The sequence below is a fragment of the Suillus paluster genome, assembly GCF_016628075.1.
Source record: "Suillus paluster strain FC165 chromosome Unknown EDB91scaffold_5, whole genome shotgun sequence".
In the NCBI taxonomy this organism is placed as follows: Eukaryota; Fungi; Basidiomycota; class Agaricomycetes; order Boletales; family Suillaceae; genus Suillus; species Suillus paluster.
The window spans coordinates 278,602-300,237 of NW_024537565.1; the positions used below are offsets into that span (position 1 = coordinate 278,602).

Below are 21,636 nucleotides of genomic sequence, written 5' to 3' on the forward strand. Positions count from 1 at the left end.
GCTTAGTCACGCTTTCCCTTGCCATTCACAATTTTACGCATGCCATGTCAGCCTTAGTGATAATCACCGTCCAGCCTCGTGTGAGTCCGTTCTGAGCTCACATTGCCAGCACGGGCTCTTTGCTTCTTACCTTCATCATCCGCCGCATCTATCATGGCGCCGCCTCCACCACCACCTCCGCCGCCCCCACCGCCTATGTGCTTCCCTTTCACGAATCGCTCACGAACTCGCGAAGCTAGCCCTCTCATAGTCCGTACAGATTCGGAAAAATCTTATGCTTCATTCCAGAGGTCTGACAACCGTTCAAATGGTTCATCTCATAGGTCGGACGACCATTCCAATCGTTCACCTCAGAGGTCGGACAACCATTCCAATCATTCATTCCAGAGGTCGGACAACGATTCCAATCGGTCGAAACGATCGCATCGCTCCACAGGCTCACGGAACAAGCTTGTCCGCGCCAGATCCTACTCCCCCACAAAGACCCTTGGATCAGATGTAGAGAAGCTATCTTTTGATTCGGATTCAGAAGTATACGACGTCCCTACGCTTGCTAACGAGAGTCGCACCAAGTTCTCTCAACTCTCCCGCAATGACAGCAAGTCTGCTCTGACGAGGGTTGATTCCAAGAAATCCACGAAATGGGGATATGGATGGGGACTGGGAAAAATCAAGGAGAGGGAAAGAGAGATGTTAGAACGATCACCTTCTGTCGGCTCAGAAAGGCCTCCGCTTTACAAGTCGCCTACTCGCACCTCTTCCAAGTCGAGCGGCAGCAAACGCCCACCCTTGTACTCGAACGATTCTGCGAGCACGCTTGTCGGGTCTGCTTATGAACGCAAGGTTAATGATGTTGAATCTATCAAGGAGAAAGTAGACACGGCAGACAGATTAGAGGACGTCAGGAAGTTGATGGCCAAGGAAAAACTCGATTACTAGTAAGTAAAGTCATATCCTGCGTTTCTTCAGGCTGACGTGTTCCTACTTCAGTGTGATTCCGAGTGAGGACGCCCACCAATCCGAGTACGTCGCAGCCAGTGACAAACGTAGGGCATGGATATCTGGGTGAGTTCTTTGTCTTTCCCCTTCGATTCCGGATCTTACGTGATTGGAAGGTTTACTGGAAGTGCGGGCCAAGCTATTGTCTCCAAGACGGCTGCTTACTTAGTGACCGATTCCCGGTACTGGTTGCAAGCTCGTGAAGAGCTTGACTCGAACTGGCATTTGATACCTGCCGGGGCCGTGGATGGACCTAAAGATTGGATTGATTGGTTGGTTGTGCGTTTCATCACCTTAAGTCCACGGCTTTTCCTTAAAGAGTCTTATGTTATATCAGGATCGTGCCAAAGATGCAAAGATCGGTATAGATGCACGCATGATCTCACATGAGAAGGCTACCTTATTGAACACACAACTCAACAACAAGAACTCAAAGCTCATCTACCCTCCCCAGAATTTTATTGACCTCACTTGGAAAGAAAAGCCCCTGCGATCCAAGGAACCCGTTTTTATCCAGTCTCTCGAATTCACGGGCAGAGAGGCCGGCACAAAAGTCGCAGAGGTTCGCGCCTGGATCCAGGCACAACCTCCGGCTGTCCCTTCGTACTCTAAAGGAACGCCGACCGCTGCCCAGATGCACATTGGCACGTTGATTACTTCTTTATCCTCAATTGGTTCGTCCTATTTCCGCCGATATCTCTTTGGGATATTTACAGAGATCACTCGTAGCTTGGCTTCTTAACCTGCGTGGATCCGATATCCCTTTCAATCCTCTGTTTTGCGCCTACCTGTTTATTTCTCTTGATCGGGTTGTCCTATTCTTGGATGCCGTCAAGCTTACCGATGAAGTCGAGGATCACCTACATGCACTCAATGTCGAGCGGAAGGAATACAATGACATTTGGGCCTTCCTTCGTCGGCGGGAATGGGGCGAGGGCAAAGTCCTCATCTCCCCAGAAACATCCTACGCGATCTCTTTGATGCTGACGCACTTCCGTTACACCGTTATACCCTCCTTCATTGACAACATGAAGGCCATCAAGAATGATGTAGAACTTGAAGGGTTGCGACGTGCCTACCTTCGCGATGGTGCTGCATATGTGTGTGTCCTCGCTTGACAGTTTTGCTCCTCACCTCATGCTCTCTCATTTAGGTTAGATGGCTTGCATGGCTGGAATACAAGATCCAACAAGGATATGATATTACGGAGTATGAAGCAGCATGGCGTCTCACAGAATACAGGCGGCAAAACAAGCATTATTGGGGTCTCGCATACGAGAATATCTCTGCCAGCGGGCCTAACGCGGGTATGCATATGCAGCTTCTACAACATGGCAGATTCATTTCGCTAATTATTCGGATCTTGCAGCTCTTCCCCACTATTCACCCACGAAATCTGGCGCCCGGATGATTGACCGAGACACCCCTTACCTTAAGTGAGTATCGAGAATACTATTAACGTTTGTGATCGTTAAACTCGTTTTCCCCAGCGACTCTGGAGGCCAATACCGTGATGGCACCTGTGACACGACACGCACAGTTCATTTTGGAAGGCCATCACAAGATCAATCAGAAGCCTATACCCGCGTTTTGCAGGGTCACGTACGTCAATCGCATTCATATCAGTCCCCACACATTCTCAATTTATAATCTCAGATCGCCATCGATAGCGCAGTATTCCCAGAGGGCACTACAGGTTCCCAGCTTGACGTCCTTGCTCGGCGTGCCCTATGGAAGGACGGCCTTAATTACATGGTGCGTTGCTTCCTTGACGTAGGCTTGAGCATCAGCTGATATGTGATTTGGACTTAGCACGGCACAGGCCACGGATTTGGCTCGTTCTTGAACGTACACGAAGGTCCACACGGATTTTCCAGCAGCGTACCTCTCGTTCCTGGTCACGTCATAACAAACGAGCCCGGTTTCTGTGAGTGCACGTTGAGATTTCACCGTTATGATGACTCATAATTGTGGCAATTGTAGACCTTGAAGGCCGATGGGGAATGCGCATTGAATCCGCGCTGTCTATCCGCCGAGTCAAGGTACGTTTATCCTATATCACCGCAGCACGACGACATCTTACGGTATCGACTGCCAGACGAAAGGCGAATTTAATGGCGATGTTTGGCTTGGGTTTGAACGCCTCACGTGTGTTCCGATCCAGACGCGGATGGTCAAAGAAAGCATGCTTACCAAGGAAGAAAAGCAGTGGTTGAAAGTAAGTTTTCATTGATCCTTCACCTGCGGAACCTTTGATTATCTAACGTGTCCGTTATCGCAGGATCACAATAAGAGGTGCCTTGAGAGACTCGAGCCACTCCTAAGGGATGATAAACGTGCTCTCAAATGGCTGAAACGCGAAGCTGACAGAGGGATTGGTGTCGCTGCTCCAGGCCCTGGTGGCATTACCATTGATTGGGACTAAACATGGACCTTCATCCAATTCTTTATCGACCTGCGCCACACCCTCCGTTACTGCGAAACCCACGCCCTCTCCGTATATTTTCCTCTATCTCCACTCCCCCGAGTCATATTATACTTTATTGACGACTAACCGAGGAAACGTCACAGGGCGCCCTTCAAAATGATACGCGTAAAACATATTCAGAACGATCGACGAACTTCAAACGTTTATATTGTGATTTGTGCAGCTTTGTGCGCAACGTTGTATGTACTTACATTCTAGGATGGGTCTAAATACTCTTCTTGCTTTTATCGTTGAACTTTTTGCTTGCCTCGAGGACACAGTTGTACTATAGCGGAATAGATTTCATGATATGGACGAAAATAATACATGAGAGGGTAGAAGACGAGCAGGCTAACGTCTGTTCGTTGTTCCTGCTTTCCGTTTTCCAGCGAAGAGATGTTTTGGCTGAGAACGTGATTAGGATGAATGTAGACAGATGTTTCATGATCACGCACCATTTTGGTTTTGATAGCACGATCACTCTCGCCAGCTTTAGCCAGCCGGTTGCGTTCACGCTGTCCGAGGTTCCGTAGCTTAACGGCCTTGGAAGCTTGCTAAAAAGGACGTTCAGAGACTTGGCCTTCCAGATAAAGACAAAACAAACCTGCTCGTCACGCATACCAGCAAATTGACGATTTGATTTCGGTGCTCGTGGGTGCTTGGCAATGACTGCGCCCTTGTTACCCTTGATTCGCTTATTGGGTGTCTGTTCCCCGCCATCAACATCCATCCAGTCACCTTCTTCCCCTTCACTCGCGTCTGCATCTTCCATATCAACATCCATGTCTGCTTCAGCCCGTTTCCGCTTGGCGCCTTGGGCCTTGGCTATTATCCCTGCTCGCGCCTCTATGCTGCTTGGATCATAACCTGCTTTCTTGAGCTCACTACTGAGCTCAGACAGCGTGCGGAGGCCAGCTGTGCGTGGCAAGCGAGACTGGTTCTTCTTGGCTTTCTTGAGGATCTGCGACTGTATTTTGTGCCCCAGAGCTTTTTTGGTCTCAACTGCTTCACGTTCATCTTCGGAGTCAAAGATATCCTCATCACTGTCGTAAAAGCCCTCGGCCTCGAGTTTCTCTTCCTCACGCTCAAGTGCCTCGAGTTTTTCGGCGATATCGGGGTCGATGAAGTCGGCAACGTTCTTGCCGTTCATGATTTCGGGCATGATATCCATCTTCCACTCAGGGTTCGCGAGGATGTAATCCTCTGTATGACGCGTCAGGAGAGGCACGTGAGATACATAGAGAGGAACTTACGCTTAATGTTGATGTTGAAAACACCAGCACCACCCTCTTCTAGTTCCATATCTCGCAAAAGTTTCTTCCTTTCAGGATCATCCTTATCGTATTTCTTCCGCTCCTTGATGACATCGGGTATGAATGGCGCACGGACAACCTCGTCCCGAGCTTTCGGCTGTGCTACATGTATGCGGTTGATCACAGAGTTGATTTTGGTGCCCTTGAGCTTCGAGTCGACGCGATGTGCCAGGAGGGCATCACATGCCTTGTTTTTGAGATCCATGACCCCCTCGTCAGAATAACATGACACCTGGACGCAGTGGACGTCCTCAGTATCGATGATTTCTTGGACGAGAGCGCGATTCTCGGGCGTAAGATCCTCGAGGCGAGTCACGTCGATTTTGTTGATGACCAGCATCGTAGGCTTGCCATTAAATAGAGGCTTGATGGAGTGGAACAATTTACACTGCGGAAAAAATTGACATGTAGTACAGAAGCAGAATATATGCTGCGATACGCACTTGGGCTTCCACCGTATAACCACACTGTTCACTCAGGTCCATAAAATACAACACGCAGCTCTTGAGATGAGCAAGAGCCGTAATACTCTGCATTTCAATCGTGTTCATCTCCTCAAGCGGGTGATCCAAAATCCCAGGGGTATCGATGACTTGCCACCTGAGGTACTTGTAATCTAGATGGCCAATAAAAAGGGACTTGGTTGTGAAAGCATATGGTTGGACGTCGACGTCCGCCCGCGTAACCTTGTTGATAAATGACGACTTTCCAACATTTGGGTAGCCGCATATGAGTAGAGTTCGGGTGTTAGGGTCGATGGCGGGAAGACGGGAAATGTGTTGGCGGACTTGCTCAAGGTAGGCAAGGGGATCTTTCTGCCTGCGCATGATAGTGGCCATACGACCCAGCGCAGCCCTTTTAAGTTGTTTGCAGCGGTACAAACTGTCACCGAACTTTAGAAGTCGGACATAATCTTTGGCAACCTGATCGATGAGATGTCGGGCAGTGCGAAGTTGGCCTAAAGCAAGTTTGTAGTGATTTTTGTCGTACAATACATTCATGAGTGACGCCAGGAAAGGGTGTAAGTCCTGCCTCAGGAATGTGAGTTTTGAATCACGATGAGAGCTTAATCAAACTCACATCGAGGAGGGGGAACTCTGATAATATGGCTCCTAGTTTTTCATCGAAAGTGTCTTGCGTGAACTTGACTTTGCGCATGTAAAAGTTACGGATGCGGCTGATCTTGAAGTTTTTGTGAATTACCTGAGGCACATAAGTTGATTAGATTGCTCTAGATGATATCCTCGAACGACTCACTGTAGGTGTCTTCCTTTGGGTCTTGGACAAGACAATGTCCAAGAAATCTGCCGCAGTGGGCACAGGGGCAATCGCCTTCAGCCCGCTGGTCGACATTTTGGAGTTGGGCTATGGTAAGGCTATCGCAATGAATATTTAGTTTGGTCAAGTCATCCTCAGCGGAGCCTCCAAAGTTTTTGTATATTCCCACGGTCCTCATGTACATCGTTCTGCACGAACACGGCTCAAGCACTCATGCACATGCTTGATTAAGTTGTCTCGGAGGTGAGAGTGGGTGAACTGAACGGATCTCTGTTCACTTGTTTCACCACCGAGGGTTTACCATTCTTTGAAAAAAGTCATTGAGTCAATGCGAGAAAGACTTGCTTGAGAGGTAATAAAGAATTAATCGAATAACTTAAGTGCATCTATCAACCTTCGCTAGTCTTCAACATGTTATTAATATCAGTTTCCCCGGGCCCTTAGACTACGCAGGGTGTTCGAGACCAGGAACCTTCTGGCAAATGACATCTTATTTTGTCTGAGTCGTATCATCCATCTCATGAGCTCGGTTATTCTGACCGTTTTTTGAACAACATGGTTGTGCAGGACTTGAAGGCAGACCTTTACATAGACATGATCAACGTCTATTGATTTACCTAGGGGTGATTACTGGCAGGCTATCAGTTTACATAGTACTATGCTAGTTGTTACATTTATGGTTCATGCCAGAAAATACCAGTTGCCTAGAGGCGAGGGCTTATGTTACACGCGCAAGCGCGAACGGATCTTCTGTCACCATCGTCACCGCCGCATCGGCCAAAAACCTTACATCCCACTCCACTTCAGTGGACTGGCGCACAGTGTCTTTCCCCTGAGACTCCATCTTGTCAGAGATTTTCTTACACGCTTCCGTTGCTGTTGGTCGTTCTGTCGGTGTATGTTTCCACAGGGCTTCAATGAAACTCCACATATCGTCGTCTAACCCTTGGCAAACTTCAGATGGCCGTGCTGGTCGCTCCTCCAGCAGCACCCGTATTCCGGCGATCGCAGGACCTAGGCCTTGAAACGGGACCATCCCAGTATACATCTGCGAGATTTATCATAGGTCAAACCGAAGGAGTTGTCATTTCCTACCTCATAACAGACGCAACCCAACGCATACATGTCGCACCGCCTTTTGTCTAATCGCTGGAGCCGATCAGGATCACTTCGTGCGTCTATAAGTTCTGGAGCCATAAAGTAAGTCGTTCCTGCGACACCGGGTGTGGTTGTAGTCAATTGAACATGAGAGTCTCGGACCATTACGATTCCAAAATCTGCTAGGCATGCACGCCCGGAAGATGTTATCAAGGATATTGACCTGCGAATGCAAAGCTTAAATCTCCATTCAAAAAAGCCATGACACTGACACTTACGCCTTTCAGGTCGCCATGACTAACTGCTGGCTCCATCGAATGCAGGTACTCTAGGCCCCGTGCAACATCCAGGATCTCCACCACCATAAGCATGATCTCTTGGTATAAGATAAGGCTGCCCTTACCAGTGGTAATCTATCAGTGTCAGGATTCCTCTGAAGGTAATCTTTAACATGACCTTCTGCCATCCAGGGGGATACGAGACACCACGTCCTCAAGCCGGAGTCATCATCAAAGACATACACGCCATAGAACGGAAGGCAGTTTCGATGCCGTACATAGTACCAAACCACTGCCTCGTTGGAGAACTCCTGCGAGGGATGTCAATATCTAAATTTCTGCCCACATACCACACAATATTACTGACTTTATGAAACTGGTGCGAGGAACGACGACCCTCTCGCACTTTTTTCACGGCAACAAGGCGACCGTGTAATTTGCCTTCGTAGATCAAGCCATACCCGCCACACAATTCGGTACTTCTTAAGTCCTGGACGTGACAAAGTTGCAAATTCTGTGGGAACCGTCCAGATTTCCTGGAAAGTCTGATGACAGCGTTCACTAAGTATCTTCTATATGTTTCGACGATATCGGACCGAGTCGCAATTAGCTATTGCAGACGTCAAACGGGCGTGCGCTCTGCGACAAGCTAGCGCTTACATCTTGCAGGATTTCAACCATGAACTGTGCGTTGTCATCAGTCAGGGCGTAGAAGGCACGGGCACGCTCTTTCGATGTCGTATGCTCGACAATTCAATGCCGCAATGTTGCCGATGTCGAGGTCGTGCAGTCTGTGTTCGTGGATCAGGCGAGTATTGCAGAAGTGCTTCTTGACTTGTGACTGTTGATACCGTTTAGTAGACTCCTCACTGACCGATGCCTTGCACACCGTTTGTAGGACGCGGACTAGCCCGTCCTTGATAGTCTTCAAACCCAAAAGACTCGCATCACTGTCTCTTATCCATTCCGCTTTCAGGTTTTCGAGTTCAGCAATGAGACTGGTATTGCGCATCAAGATTAAGATCGCTGCTTCAATAATATGATCCCGACCTTTGTTTCTTTGGAGCGCAAAGTTGAAGATGCGTGAAGGTGTACGCATACAACGCCTGATAACAACGCGAATCATGACGTCAACTGATTGATACAATGCTGATGGACTCACCCCAAGAACAGGCATGTTTTCAACACCCTGCTTGCACTCCTGTCTCAGCTGATCAGGCAGGGCGTTGAACACATGCACGATGTCTTGGATCTCCCGTTTGAATGCTTCACGGTCTGCTTGAGTAGTGATCGGAGCTAGCGGAGTTTCACGGGAAGGCGCCGCGGCTTGCGGTTCGTTGACCAACGTCTCAGATGCCGCGTTGATCAACGTCTCAGATGCTGCGTTGAACGACGTCTCAGATGCATTTTGGCTGGCCCCCGATGGATTGTGGGCTGCTCGTACATGGTGTGGCATCTCGATGCGTTTAACGACCACATCGCAAAGCGCACATTTCATCTTGAACATGGTTGCGATGATTGTTTGTTGTTCTCTCAAGTCCAAGACCTTAGCTATCACAGAACGGTCAAAATCATCAATATCAGGAGGCATATTAACGGCGCACCATACACTGAGGTTGCTTATCAGACAAGTCACAGATGAGGTGTGAGAATAACAGCTAAAGTGGACTCTAGCTGGCGCTAAGTGCGTGTGCAAATTCATCTATGCCATCGGACCGACATCTTTCACTCGGAAGACAAGCCGATTAAAATTCTATATGCAACGAGGCTGAGAGATGTGGAGGTGTGACAATGAATGACGGGATATCAATAGATGGGTTGGTAAAATAAAGTCAGCAAGAAAAGAGAAATCATCAGGGAGCGAGGTATCACTAGTTGCTAGGGAAGTGTCATGTTGGAAGGTAGTCAGATAAACACAGTGCTATGTCGAGATCCATGAAAAAAGATATTAACCAGGGGGAATTACGCAAGGCCAGTCTTGGCGATATGTGATCGGATGATAGCCTCTCCCACTGAAGTATCAGTTATGAGCACTTGTGTGAGGGGCGGACGTCTGTGAGAACGTACCATTGACTATAATGTCTTGCGTTGCTCGGATATCCTGTAGTATATGTTAGGCATCGTGCGAACTTCGAATAATGGGAAAACTCACTAGCATAGAGGTGAAGTGCTGCGTGGCAACACAACTATTAGTGAACATGGTGACTTCAAGACACAGAAAGGTCTACACATACAACATACAACGCTCGACGACTGATATCGTGACGCTTGTGAACTTGGATAAAGTGTGCCCTGAAGTACTCTGACACATCGGCGTAGGTGTTTGGACGGTCGCCGTATGATGTGATACTATCGCAAAACTGTGAGCACGGCCGACCACCAATTGGTCACTAAATCTTACTATTTCCGCACTTTGACACCAGCTTCTAGTTTCTTCTGTAGCAAATCAGTCTGTGCAAAGTCGTGTTATCAAGTCACACGGTCGAAAGTGTAGAAAATAATAAAACCTTATTGAGCATGAGCACCAAGTGTGAGTTCTTAAGGAGTTTGTTTGAGCATATAGCTGTGAAGAGTTGCAACGAGTCGTCCACTCTATTTGTCCGCGGATCTTCTTCGAGGTACTATTTCAGGTACGATGAATAGGTGCATGAGAGGAAAGTATACAAAGACATACTTGATCAAAAGCACTTATTGGCGCCAAAAAGATGATCGCAGTGGCTAATCAAGTAATAAACCAGGTATGTTAGTGAACATTCCTTATTGCGGACAACGTCGTGGCGCCCGTGTCCACGGGCGTCAAATGCACCGCATGAGAGCAAAACACCTACCATCATCAAAGTAGGGTACCCATGCGTGGCGCTGATGCGATGGTTCGGAGTCAGACGGAAGATCTGTTTAGATAATTAAATATCATAAACTCGCCTGGCCACGCTAAAAATGAAGCGCCAGGTTTAGCCAAACAACAGAACAAGGAAAAATAGGCACACACGTACAGCTCCGCCGACGTCGTACATCAACCAGTTGTATCTAGAGCCGCACAGCTCGATGTCAAAAGAATGTTCTGCCACACCGAGTGTTTGAAGTCGGACGTTAAGAAGATCGGCTAGATCAGACGTATATTCAACATCACAAACAGTTTGAGAACGGATATGCACTTTACCCGTGGAGGGGAGGTAATCAGCCTGCGCGATGCGTCCGATGCTATCCAGGAAGCTGCAAAGACTGTCAACGAACGATATCAAATATCTAGGTGTCATCATTACAATGGTGCAGACTCATCAAGCCTGATTCGCCTGTTGTTGACGAGTATCCGAACGGCAGGGTGCTTCCAAAGTTCATCTACCTCATTTTGAACAGCAATGAGGGTCCTCGAAGCCAAGCTGGTCATCTGAGCAACAGCAGGGGAAAGTCCGCCGGTACCAGGAAGTGCACGGCTCCGGTTAGGCGACAAAGGGGTAACAAGAGCCTGCCATCCAGCACGAACATATACACCTGTTCGGCCGCCGGTCACAGCGACTCCTCCACTGAGTTCCGATGCTAGCGAATCCTCCATCGCAACCAGAGGCACCAACTTAGTACGTAGCCTGGAGAATTCCCCACTCAGGTCGCCCAAGGGAGCTAGGGCGTGAGCAACAGCTTGGCCTTCTACTGAGTCATCAATCGAAAGGTTGTTGAGTTCATAGTCTAGTTCGTCGAGAATCATTCGGACAGCCTTGAGGATGTTGAAATACACGACTGGACGCCATAGCGGACGTTCGTGATCGAGGGCATGGTGAGCGTAGTACAATTGGAATTGCTTTTGGAGTGTAGATTTTCCGGATTCTGCCTGGCCAAGAAGCATGACTGCATGATCACATAAGTTCAAGTCAACTCGGAGTGGGTAGTATTCCTCGACAGAACGCACCCTTGACCTGCCTTCTCTGGACATCCTTGCGTCGCGCCCAGTCTCTCTGCAGATCTCAATGACCACGAGTCCCTGGCCAGCGAGATGAGGTACATACCTTGAGCTCCTCGTCAATTTTCTGGCTGACTCTGGCAGCGTCTTCATCGTAGAACTGGTATTCCTTGTCAATGTTGGCCCCGTCGAAGGTCTGCATTAGAATTGGTTCAGAAACAGAATGGGCATGACCTGGTCGTTTGCTCATTCTTCGGTTTGGGCACTTTTCAGATTGAGATACGAACGATGGAGTAGAAGGTCATTTGCGGCAAGCCTGACAGGTCTAATATCCCACGTATGTACAACTTTACACAGGAATTTGGGCAACGAAGATCAAAAGTACTTCCAGTCCATCAAACCATCGTTGTTTAGGTAAGCTATTATGAACTCGAAAATCAAAACATGTTACGGCAACCGCAACATATGTGTTTTACATCCTGGTCGAGTAAGTACTGTCATGATGGCTTTTGGTACTTAACTGACTTTTTAGCTCGGTCTTTCAAGGGGATGCACACGTGGCTTTGATTATCCCACCGCGGGTAAATCACTGAGGCTATGCGGATGATGGCACATGGTGCAGTACTAGCTTTTCCCGACGGAGCTGAAGCGACCCATAAGTGCGTAACACAGGAATGTCATACTAATAGTACCTGTGGATCTCCAGCTCCACCTGGCGGCCATCACCGACCCACTGTGGCAACCACGCCCAACCACCACCAACCACAACCATGTGCCCCACGATAATACGCGACTGACGTATGGGCATATGAGTCTGTGATCGAGGCTGTTGCAAATCGAAGACACAGATCATGTTGCAATTGATGTTGTGCTTCTCATCCAGCCAAAGCTATGGCCTTACTTTTCCAGGTTTGCTGTAGGTGATTTAGTCATGCTGATCACAACTTTCCGCTGGCCAGGACAATACAAAATTGACAACATGGCAACTGCCTCTTTGATGAGGCTTTTCCTATCCTGTTGTATGTGCAGAGATCCGCAGTTGGCGGGATACAGCACTGGCTGCTGAACAACGCTGACATTATGATTGGCGATATCATATGATATTGTGGACAGACCGAGACAAGACACAGTGGTTGTCACAGTTATTTTACTCTTTTGGATTCGGCGGTCGTCTTCGAAGTTCGGTCGGCGAACGAACGATCCTATCCGCTTGCGAGGCTTAATAATGGCACGCAGCCTGGTTTGACACTAGAGAGGCGTCTCTTTAGGTTCAGATGCCCGAGTCTCGCAGGCAGCCACCCGCTTATCTTTGCCTTCAAGGGCAACATCTGCGCATCTTGAACATGTATAGAACATGACTACAATATCTAAGTAGCATCAATCACTCATCGTACTGCTTACGACGAACATCACAATGTGAGTATCAACTTTTTTTTTTTACATCTGTTGTGTCTCATCTGTCGCGCAAAATGCTGTACTTCGAGTGAAGAGCTCGTTCTGTTCGCATTCTGAATGCTTCATCACTCCAATGATACGGTCAACGAACTTCGAAGGTATACGACGAATTCAGCCTCCACTCAGCTTGCGAATATAGGCTTCTGCAAAGTAGCTACTAGTAACTAGCTAGACCCTGGATGGCAGTTTCAGAGTTGTAGTATGTAGAACAGCCAAACGCTTTCAAGAAATTTTGCCGGCAAGATACGTGATGGATCATGGCACATTAGCCAAGATCTACTTAGCTGTCAAAGTACTTTTGTGATCCGAACAACATAGGCCAAGCTTCAAGGAGAGAGCCTCTCTTTACGTTGACAATTTAAAAAATTCCCTAGCTTTCGCCAACCTTAAGCGAGCGCTCTCATTGGTGGAGAGGACGAGAAGTCCTGGTTCGACCGAGACTATGGATCGTTCAACTTCGACGGGCCCAAACTCTGATGCTTGGCTACTAAGGCCAGCATCCCCGTTCGTAGAACTCGTTCCAGGCCCGATGCTGCATATAATTCGGTTCCATGACATTCGAAGTGCTCGTCGTATATCAATCTGCGCTTTCGCGTCGCGTTCTATGAATCCTATAAGTGTTGTATGTACTCTGTCCCCTGCTGGGTCTAAGGGACCGCTATCCGACATCCTTTTTTATTTTATCTCCTGGCGTCGAATAGCCCGCAAACTAGAAATTTCTCGTATTCGCCTCGAATTTTGGGACAGAGGCGGGATTCCGGTCTTATCCGCGAAAGTTCACACCACCTCAACGTCACCCATAAGTTCTCCGAGTCCGCTCGTTCACATTTCTCTGCGTTGGCTTGTCTTGCAGAACTTATAACGAAAGTCCCGGCTGTCGACGTTGACCTCACCGTTCCACGGTTTACCCCACCAAAATGTCTCGTCATGCTCTTCACTTCTTCCGTTCCGCAACAAGAGCTAGCCGCAGCGTACGCTCATCATGTGCGGCGTTTAGCAGACGTACCATGGCTTCGACTGCCCCACATGCACCTCATGGCGAGTACGGAAGTGATACGCCATGGATGGTGCGTGTTTCTAGAGTGTACCCGCTAGTTTGAGTTCAATGAATAACTTTTATTGGTTTGAAATATTTAGATTGGCTCGGCTTTGGCATTTGGTCCCGTGGTGCGTTTTCAGACGCGTCTTTTTTTTTACATAGAAAGCAAGACTAACATATGATTTTAGATGCTCTATCTCTTGTCACCCTCTGCGCGTAAGACTGACCATGCCCATGCATCGGAGCACAGTCACAGCGCACACCGGAGTGTATGTCCGTCTTTTGTTATGTTCAGTAAATAACTCACAGGGACTGCACAGGATGCCAGTCATGTAAGCACGCGAAATTGATATTGTAATGCTGCAGTTCTTTGACGAAATTACGTGTGTTCACGCTTTGCATAGCATGCAGAGCCACAAACTGTTCCAGAAACACCGGCATTGAAAGATGATGAGGGTACTGAGGTGTCTGGTGAGGAGATCAAGAAGTCGATGGAGCAGGCATTCGTGCGTTTGTTTTCTTACCGACTCAGGCATGTGTTTTATATAGGATGTGTAGGACGTGGATTCTCCGAAGGACGCTCAGGAGCATGAGGAAGCTGTCGCTGAAGGAGAGCAGACTTCTGCAGAGTCGGACGACGCTGTGTCCCAGGAGACCGCAGATTCTTCTACCTCTGAGGCTGATTTGGCACCATCTGAGGAGGAGACACGAGAGGTCGCACCAGAAGGTGCTCAACCTGAGTCTCCAGCAACTACTGACGCAGGCGAGGCTAGCCAGGAAGCTGTTGTAAGTCCTTTTGACCTATATTTGTACACTTACTCATGACATATCAGGAGGAGAAGCATTGAGTGATACAAAATCTATCATAGAGCTGCGTCTACTTATTTAGTATTTACCTAGCAAGTACGTGTTTGTGCGTCACCTTACCGCGCAACCGAGAGTTGCCTCGCATCACATTCTCCCTCAATCCCTTTCGCTCTGGCTAGAACGTAAATCGCAAGCAATTTCATTGCGACCGGCATACGCGACGACTTTTAATGGCTCCCAGGGCCTCCCCGGTTACTCTGGCGTGCGGCGCTTGACCTTCGCACGGATCCGTTTGCACATGGTCGACTTATACTGCTCTTTCCAGAGTTTGCTGTGCGCGTTATTTCCAACAACAAACGAAACGGCAAACATAGTCTACCCCAGATTACGACCATAATCAATAGCAAATAACTTCAGACCTTCAAAGCAAGTGCTAGAGACGAGATGCGTGTGCAACAAGTTATTCGACTTTGGGCTTTTTACCCTTGGTCTCATCCTCCTTTGTGGCTGCTTCGAATTGCATTGACGATAGGACTGGAGACACGCTACGCTTGCGCTTGATACTCTGCTTATTCTCCTGTTTGGTGCGCTGCTTTGCAAACATGGCCTCGATACCGTCTTTGCGTGTTGCAACGGGCTGAACAAATGCGGGAGACTCCGCACCAACTTTTCCGACTTCTTTTGGAACTTGATAGCTGCATATAACCCTAGTGTCAATGTTCCGAGGAATAATAAATGAAGAAGAGAGTGCACCACATCAGACCCTCAGCCGACTGTAACAGTTTGCCAAGTTCGGCGGACCAAGCATGCGAACTAGTATCGAGCCACTTAGTGATGTCGGCGTGGGACGTAAGAATGACGGGTTGACGGTCGTGCAGCCAGCTAAGTGATTTGCTGGCGCTCGTTGTAATTATTGCAAAAACGGACGTTGGAATGGTTTCGTCTTCCAATTGCCAGGACTCAGCATCACGGTCAAAAATTGCTGATCAGCGGCTACGCACCTGAGACGTGGTAGAATCCAGCCATAAGCATCAACTTCCCATCGGCATGCTTCGTGAAGTGAGGAAGCTTGTCCTTGCCCTTTGTCTGCCACTCGTAATACCTGATCGACTGTTAGTTGAAACTAACTCAAAATGCAAACTCAAACGATGCACACCCCTGGCTAACAACGATACAGCGGTTACTACCTCGGTACCTGTTCCACATTCCTGCACCTTCCATGATGTTTTCCGAGCGCGCATTTATGGCTTGTTGATTTTTTGCATGAACCTTGCCATAAGGGATGCCCCACCTCATGGTTTGCATTTGAAGATCTGGCGAAGAATCATTACGCCTGCGAATGACGGGGGCCTGCGAGTTGGGAGCAATGTTGTGGCGGGGCTGTATTTCAGGGAGTATGTTGTGGTTTGCCTTCGTGTTGAGAGCAGAACTCACTATGAAATTATCTTCGTTTACCCATTCAGCGACTTCAAGATTGGGGTATCCAGGTAAAGCGCGTATTTCAGCGCGCTAGTTACGTGACCGTCAAAAACACTGAAGCAAGGTGAGACAGATACTGACCTGCAAACCTAAGGCATATCGTCCACACATAGTGGCTGAAGGAAACTTGCGCAATGCGGACTACATAGGGGTGTTGCCTACTGTATGCTCGTATTTAGATTTAGATGACGACTGCACAAGTTAGTACGCTTTGCGTGCACCGCGTACATTGTATAATATTCCTCACTTCGGAGCCGAGTGATGATGCCGACGTCGGTACTTTGGGGCGAACCATTACTCTGCCTCAAGTTCAAGCAAGACATACGACTATATATTCTATCCATCGCGATATCGTCTACTTTTGGGTGTCCTCAAAGGCTCTACAACTGCCCAGCAGGGCCAGGCTCCTTTCCGCTTGTATTGGCAGCTGTCTCAATAGGCTTCATGGCAGGGAACAACAGTACTTCCTTGATGTCTACACACGACTGTTAGTACCTGCACAACGTCACAGACCAGACGATACGCACTAGGAGAGTCGGTAAGGAACATGATGAGCCGGTCGATACCCATGCCCCAGCCTGCAGTTGGTGGAAGACCGTGCTCAAGCCTGTATTTGAAGGGTTTAGGAAGAATGCATGGATGGATCAGAAGTAGAACGTACGCATCAACGAATACTTCATCTACGCCTTGTGCTTCATCATCACCTTGCTCCTTCTGGCGCGCCTGAAGTTGTATGATGAGAAAATGCAACGATATATGATGAAGGGTCGCATCCTACCTGCTCCTCGAAGCGCAACCGCTGCTCGAACGGATCGTTCAACTCGGTGTATGCGTTGCAGAACTCCTTCCCACACATGAACCCTTCGAAGCGCTCGCACAGGCCGGGGCGTGAGCGGTGGTTCTTGGCGAGGGGGGACATGACTTGAGGGTGACCAGCTGCGTGGAGATGGTCAGCACAGGGAGGAAGAGATGAAAACAATACACACTGATGAATGCGGGAGAGACACACAGGGGCTCGATGAAATCGCCAACGAGCTATGCGCGAATTAATGGCGGTGTGAAAAGTATATATCGATGGAAACAAACCTTGTCAAGAAGCCGGGCGTTAGTTCGGGGCTCACTGCATTCAACATTGTGCTGTGAGACGTCAGCGACGCGGCTCAGATGTTGTGATCAAATCACAGACCTTGACACACAAGTCTCGCAAGAACTTGTTGGTCCCTTCCGTGTGTAGGGTGTCACCAGGGGGGAACTTGGCTCCTGTCTTCTCCTCGAGCGTCCTGATCATGTCAAACCTCTTCCATGGCGTCTTGAAGTCCATGACGAGCTCCTTGCCATCCTTGCCCTCGGGGTGGTATTTCACAATCGTGCTTCCGCCGTTGAGGTACTTGACCATACTCTCGAGAAGGTTTTCCGTGATCTCCATGAGGTCGTACATGTCCGCATAGGCCATGTAGAACTCACAAAGAGTGAACTCAGGGTTATGCGTCAAATCAATGCCTTCGTTCCGGAAGACACGTCCAATCTCGTACACACGGTCGAGACCACCGACAGTAAGCTGCTTCAGGTACAGCTCAGGCGCTACACGAAGGTACAAGTCCAAATCCAGATCATTGTGATGCGTTACAAACGGGCGTGCGGTGGCACCACCTGCGACCATGCTTGTCATGGGTGTCTCAACCTCGAGGAAGCCGAGGTTGTCGAGGTAGCGGCGGAGGTAATTGATCACGCGTGCGCGGGTGATGAAGATGTTACGCGTGCCGGGGGACATGATGAGATCGAGGTAACGCTTGCGGTAACGGGTCTCCTGATCCTTGAGACCGAAGTGGGCGGATGGGAGTTGGTGGAGGTTGGGTGCGAGGAGGACCATGCTCGTGGGGGAGATGCTGAGCTCGCCCTTCTGACTACGCGAAGGGTGGCCTGTGACACCGACAATGTCTCCGCGCCGGAAGAGGGCCTGAGTGGACATAAATTCGTCCGAGTTTTCCGCATCGCTGTACATGATTCAATATATTTTAGCAGACAATGTAAGACGAGCACGCACCGGACATTCGCGAGAATCTGTACTTGCTTGCCTTCACCATGGAGGTCATAGAACTTGAGCTTGTTGCCGCTGCTCCGAATATTGTGCACACGACCAGATAGAGCGACAAATACGTTGTCCAGCTTCTGGCCGGCAGGGATCAAGCCTTCCTCGCCGTACTCTTCAATAAACGAGTTGATGCTCCGGGTGACCTCAAACTTGTGCGGGTAGGGATTGGGAGACTGAGTCTCCTTAAGCTTCTGGATCGTACGAGCACGCAGCTCGAAGTATTGCTACACTGTGTCAGGATCAGTGTTCGATTGCATGCAGAGATGACTGACATTTGGGTTGAGGTCGTCCTCATTTGCGGCTGCAGGCTTAGATGCTAGCTTGCGTTGGTGCGGCAGCAGCCTTCTCGGCTTTCTTCGCATCCTTCTCGCGCTGCTTCTCGCGACGCTTGAGCTCACTGTGCGATCTGTGATTACCCCGATGATCATGATCCCAAATGACTCGGCACGCACCTCTTGGAAATCATCTCTCCGGTGACGGGATCCTTATGTGTTCCAGCGGAACTTTCTGACGCCATCGTTCTAAGGAGGGGCAGAGGAAGTTTTGATGATCTAGCTGGATATCTTGATATGTGGCGCAAAGAACTGAGGAACTTCAATCTTTGCATGCAACATTTTTGGAATCGCATCGACTCGGAACGAGTCAAGCATCACGTGAGAGTGCCGCAATTGCCGCGAGGCGGAGCTTCAAAATAACTGAATGCATAATCACGTGATGTATTACATAATAAGATTATCCGCTTTGGTAATCCATCCTTACAGAGCATGCTTAATCGATGCAGGACCGGCACACGCCGCAACCAACACCTTTAACATCGTCCACAACAGCGACAACAATGTCCTCCGACTACGACTACTCAGACGACGAAGATGCCTTCTACGATGATGACGAGGACATGATGAGCACAGGTGACGATGGTGGGTCCCCCTTTTTGTAGTGGCTCAATCTATCGCCGACAACATCGCAGGTTCAGCCCCCAGTGATGATGACATGGACATGGAGTTCGCGGACGACTTTAAAGTCCCTCAGCATTCAGCTCGAAAACCATATGAAATTGAACATGATTCACTCTCCCAGCAAGCTGTAGAAAAGCTCATGGCTACTGATGTGGAACACATATCAAGCATATTCGGTGTCGATGTCCGTATGAATATCCGAAGTTTGTATTTATACTGATGATTCTATTCCGCAATTCTTTGTGATGTGCAGGAAAGTACGGCTTCCTTGTTGCTTCGTTACATGAATTGGAATAAGGAGCGCCTCATCGAGAAGTACATGGATAATGCATCCGCCGTATCTGTCGCAGCTGGCATATCTACCCCTTCCCGTGCCTCTCCCTCTGTATCTGGTCCTGCACCAATCCGTTCATCAGGCAGCCGCCGCAGAACAACGCGGCAAACACTAGGTATGCAATCCGCAACCGATACATCTGACTCACCTCACACTACGTGCCCAGTCCCGAAGGCCGAACCTTTGGTTTGCCCTATTTGCTTCGACGACTCACAGACGTCATTCATCGCACTATCGTGCGACCATTCCTTCTGTGCAGGTTGCTGGACGGCATATATCACCTCCAAGATTCGCGAGGAGGGCGAGCATGCCATCCGTTGCATGGCTGAAGGCTGTGCTCTCGTCGCACCTGACCCCTTCATTATATCTACTTTAGCAAACTCTGGTGAGGATGAAGATGGGCGAACGCGGGAGCGATTCCAGGAATTGCTCGTGCGACACTTTGTTGGTGCCAACTCGCACTTAAAATATTGTCCCTACCCATCGTGCACTTACACCGTCTCTTGCCCTTCTGCTTCCTCCCGTTCGGCTCTCACAACGATGGTGCCAACCGTTAGTTGCGGTGTAAATCATAAGTTCTGCTTTGGGTGCTCCATCGACAGCGACCATCGCCCAGTTATTTGTCCCGTCGCCAAGATGTGGTTGAAGAAGTGTAGAGATGATAGCGAAACTGCAAATTGGATCAAGAGTAACACAAAGGAGTGTAGTAAGTGCCAGAGTACCATAGAGAAGAATGGTGGTTGCAAGTGCGTGTCTCCTCTCGTCGAACATGAGATTACGCTGACCGTTGTGTCAGTCACATGACTTGCAAGAAATGCAAATATGAATTCTGCTGGGTGTGCATGGGTACGTGTCCCAGGCATCTTACCTCCTATTTTGTTCTGACATTTCTTTCGCTCAGGCCCCTGGTCTGAACATGGCACAGCGTGGTACTCGTGCAATCGCTACGATGAGAAGGCAGGTGTGGATGCCCGTGATGCGCAATCCAAGTCGCGTGCTTCCCTAGAGCGCTACCTCCACTACTACAATCGGTGGGCGAACCACGAGCAATCTGCCAAACTATCTATCGACATGTACAACAAGACCGAGAAGAAGATGGAGGAGATGCAGATAACATCCTCGCTTACGTGGATTGAGGTGCAATTCATGAAGCGCGCTGTGGAAGAGGCAGAACGGTGCCGTGCGACGCTGAAATGGACGTATGCAATGGCATTTTATCTGGACAAGGGAAATGAGAAAGAGCTGTTCGAGGATAACCAGAGGTGAGACATTTGGTTTGGGCTCCGCCCTTGCTCTATTATATCCCACGGATGTGCTTAATTGGTTTCCTTCAGGGACTTGGAAAGGGCAGTCGAGGATTTATCGGAGCTGCTTGAATCACCAATTGATCCAGAAACAATCTCGACCTTGCGGCAGAAGGTGACCGATAAGACGGTGCGCTATTTCTTTACCTCTTGCTATCATAAATTCATCCACTTTCTTTCTCGTTTGCTCTTCAGGTCTATGTCGCGAAACGCAACGAGATACTGCTTGAGGATACTTCTAACGGTTTCGCGGAAGAGCGCTGGAAATGGAACATTGCAGTAGAGGGATTTGAGTAGATGCTAGCCATTCTTCCATCTTTTCTCTGCCACGGGTGTACGCTGCAAGCTTGTACTTCTCCACTCATCATCACCCCTTCCATACTTACTCTACCCCCAAGATATCCAACATCATAAAGTCACTGTATTCCATTGGACGTTATCCGACCATGAAGCTCGTAGTAATTAAGAATTAAAGATGAGACTTGTAACATTGTTCTGCAGATATTCTCAATGCTTATGCTTGTGGTCCTGAATTGGCAGGAAAGAAAGTGGTATTTTGGTCAACCTGCTGCCGATTTCCACCCTTGAATACAAAGTCGATCCTCTTGAAAGCGTGTCAAGGCTAATTGATTTTGCCTTCGACACCATCACCGAAGGAGATCGTATTTGGGTCACTGTCCTGGTCCGTCAGCCATATCTTTGCGTTGGGCAAGTATAGCACTGAAGGTCGAGCGAGCCTGAGAGTGTCGCTATACTTATTGGTGTTCTTCAGGCTGATGGTATGGACACCATTCTTGACCCGTGCTCGTTCCTCGTTAGTCTCCCCTGGCCAGACCAATCGA

General features: G+C 48.8%; 9 protein-coding genes across 9 annotated transcripts; 3 read left to right on the plus strand and 6 right to left on the minus strand.

The window, feature by feature from the left end:
• Positions 1-153: 153 nt before the first annotated feature.
• On the plus strand, positions 154-3,424 carry EDB91DRAFT_1243593 (Creatinase aminopeptidase; the record flags this gene model as incomplete). Its single annotated transcript, XM_041322317.1, has 13 exons — positions 154-938; positions 991-1,065; positions 1,116-1,278; positions 1,337-1,673; positions 1,729-2,099; positions 2,153-2,306; positions 2,369-2,435; positions 2,490-2,601; positions 2,656-2,754; positions 2,812-2,926; positions 2,983-3,041; positions 3,098-3,217; positions 3,281-3,424. The coding sequence occupies 13 exons, from the start codon at positions 154-156 to the stop codon at positions 3,422-3,424; spliced, it is 2,601 nt and encodes an 866-aa protein (XP_041182029.1).
• A 393-nt stretch (positions 3,425-3,817) lies between these two features.
• EDB91DRAFT_1234750 (P-loop containing nucleoside triphosphate hydrolase protein) lies at positions 3,818-6,132 on the minus strand (the record flags this gene model as incomplete). The annotated part of the gene is made up of 7 exons (XM_041321241.1): positions 3,818-3,871; positions 3,922-4,020; positions 4,071-4,669; positions 4,720-5,167; positions 5,223-5,807; positions 5,860-5,982; positions 6,037-6,132. The coding sequence occupies 7 exons, from the start codon at positions 6,130-6,132 to the stop codon at positions 3,818-3,820; spliced, it is 2,004 nt and encodes a 667-aa protein (XP_041182030.1).
• Positions 6,133-6,775: 643 nt separating this feature from the next.
• Positions 6,776-8,007, minus strand: EDB91DRAFT_1045654 (kinase-like domain-containing protein; the record flags this gene model as incomplete). The annotated part of the gene is made up of 5 exons (XM_041313206.1): positions 6,776-7,105; positions 7,153-7,392; positions 7,422-7,508; positions 7,559-7,744; positions 7,801-8,007. Coding segments are annotated over 5 exons (1,050 nt in total), but the record flags the coding sequence as incomplete, so codon positions are not given.
• On the minus strand, positions 7,832-9,092 carry EDB91DRAFT_600306 (uncharacterized protein). The gene is made up of 6 exons (XM_041327828.1): positions 9,038-9,092; positions 8,596-8,984; positions 8,484-8,539; positions 8,323-8,431; positions 8,094-8,274; positions 7,832-8,043 (listed from the first exon to the last, which is right to left on the minus strand). Exons 2-5 carry the CDS (start codon positions 8,938-8,940, stop codon positions 8,131-8,133), a joined length of 654 nt encoding a protein of 217 aa, XP_041182032.1. The 5' UTR covers positions 8,941-8,984; positions 9,038-9,092; the 3' UTR covers positions 7,832-8,043; positions 8,094-8,130.
• Positions 9,093-9,395: 303 nt separating this feature from the next.
• On the minus strand, positions 9,396-11,578 carry EDB91DRAFT_1234751 (G-protein alpha subunit; the record flags this gene model as incomplete). Its single annotated transcript, XM_041321242.1, has 14 exons — positions 9,396-9,445; positions 9,501-9,534; positions 9,586-9,603; positions 9,668-9,782; positions 9,835-9,884; positions 9,941-10,054; positions 10,108-10,151; positions 10,262-10,292; positions 10,356-10,364; positions 10,427-10,536; positions 10,594-10,646; positions 10,697-11,276; positions 11,338-11,383; positions 11,435-11,578. The coding sequence occupies 14 exons, from the start codon at positions 11,576-11,578 to the stop codon at positions 9,396-9,398; spliced, it is 1,398 nt and encodes a 465-aa protein (XP_041182033.1).
• A 1,998-nt stretch (positions 11,579-13,576) lies between these two features.
• Positions 13,577-14,763, plus strand: EDB91DRAFT_600556 (uncharacterized protein). Its single transcript, XM_041327829.1, has 7 exons — positions 13,577-13,850; positions 13,921-13,950; positions 14,011-14,091; positions 14,143-14,154; positions 14,227-14,328; positions 14,381-14,608; positions 14,656-14,763. The coding sequence occupies exons 1-7, from the start codon at positions 13,701-13,703 to the stop codon at positions 14,668-14,670; spliced, it is 618 nt and encodes a 205-aa protein (XP_041182034.1). The 5' UTR covers positions 13,577-13,700; the 3' UTR covers positions 14,671-14,763.
• An 87-nt stretch (positions 14,764-14,850) lies between these two features.
• On the minus strand, positions 14,851-16,575 carry EDB91DRAFT_600710 (uncharacterized protein). Its single transcript, XM_041327830.1, has 5 exons — positions 16,190-16,575; positions 15,786-16,138; positions 15,631-15,731; positions 15,383-15,572; positions 14,851-15,324 (listed from the first exon to the last, which is right to left on the minus strand). Exons 1-5 carry the CDS (start codon positions 16,217-16,219, stop codon positions 15,090-15,092), a joined length of 909 nt encoding a protein of 302 aa, XP_041182035.1. The 5' UTR covers positions 16,220-16,575; the 3' UTR covers positions 14,851-15,089.
• On the minus strand, positions 16,200-18,717 carry EDB91DRAFT_1297913 (lysyl-tRNA synthetase; the record flags this gene model as incomplete). Its single annotated transcript, XM_041324937.1, has 10 exons — positions 16,200-16,583; positions 16,636-16,715; positions 16,770-16,831; positions 16,887-17,044; positions 17,095-17,143; positions 17,195-17,245; positions 17,295-18,102; positions 18,153-18,424; positions 18,473-18,542; positions 18,653-18,717. 10 exons carry the CDS (start codon positions 18,715-18,717, stop codon positions 16,489-16,491), a joined length of 1,710 nt encoding a protein of 569 aa, XP_041182036.1. The 3' UTR covers positions 16,200-16,488.
• A 263-nt stretch (positions 18,718-18,980) lies between these two features.
• EDB91DRAFT_600754 (RING-5 domain-containing protein) lies at positions 18,981-21,254 on the plus strand. Its single transcript, XM_041327831.1, has 8 exons — positions 18,981-19,117; positions 19,168-19,340; positions 19,410-19,605; positions 19,657-20,236; positions 20,287-20,336; positions 20,392-20,752; positions 20,825-20,924; positions 20,990-21,254. Exons 1-8 carry the CDS (start codon positions 19,036-19,038, stop codon positions 21,089-21,091), a joined length of 1,644 nt encoding a protein of 547 aa, XP_041182037.1. The 5' UTR covers positions 18,981-19,035; the 3' UTR covers positions 21,092-21,254.
• The last annotated feature ends 382 nt before the right edge of the window (positions 21,255-21,636 follow it).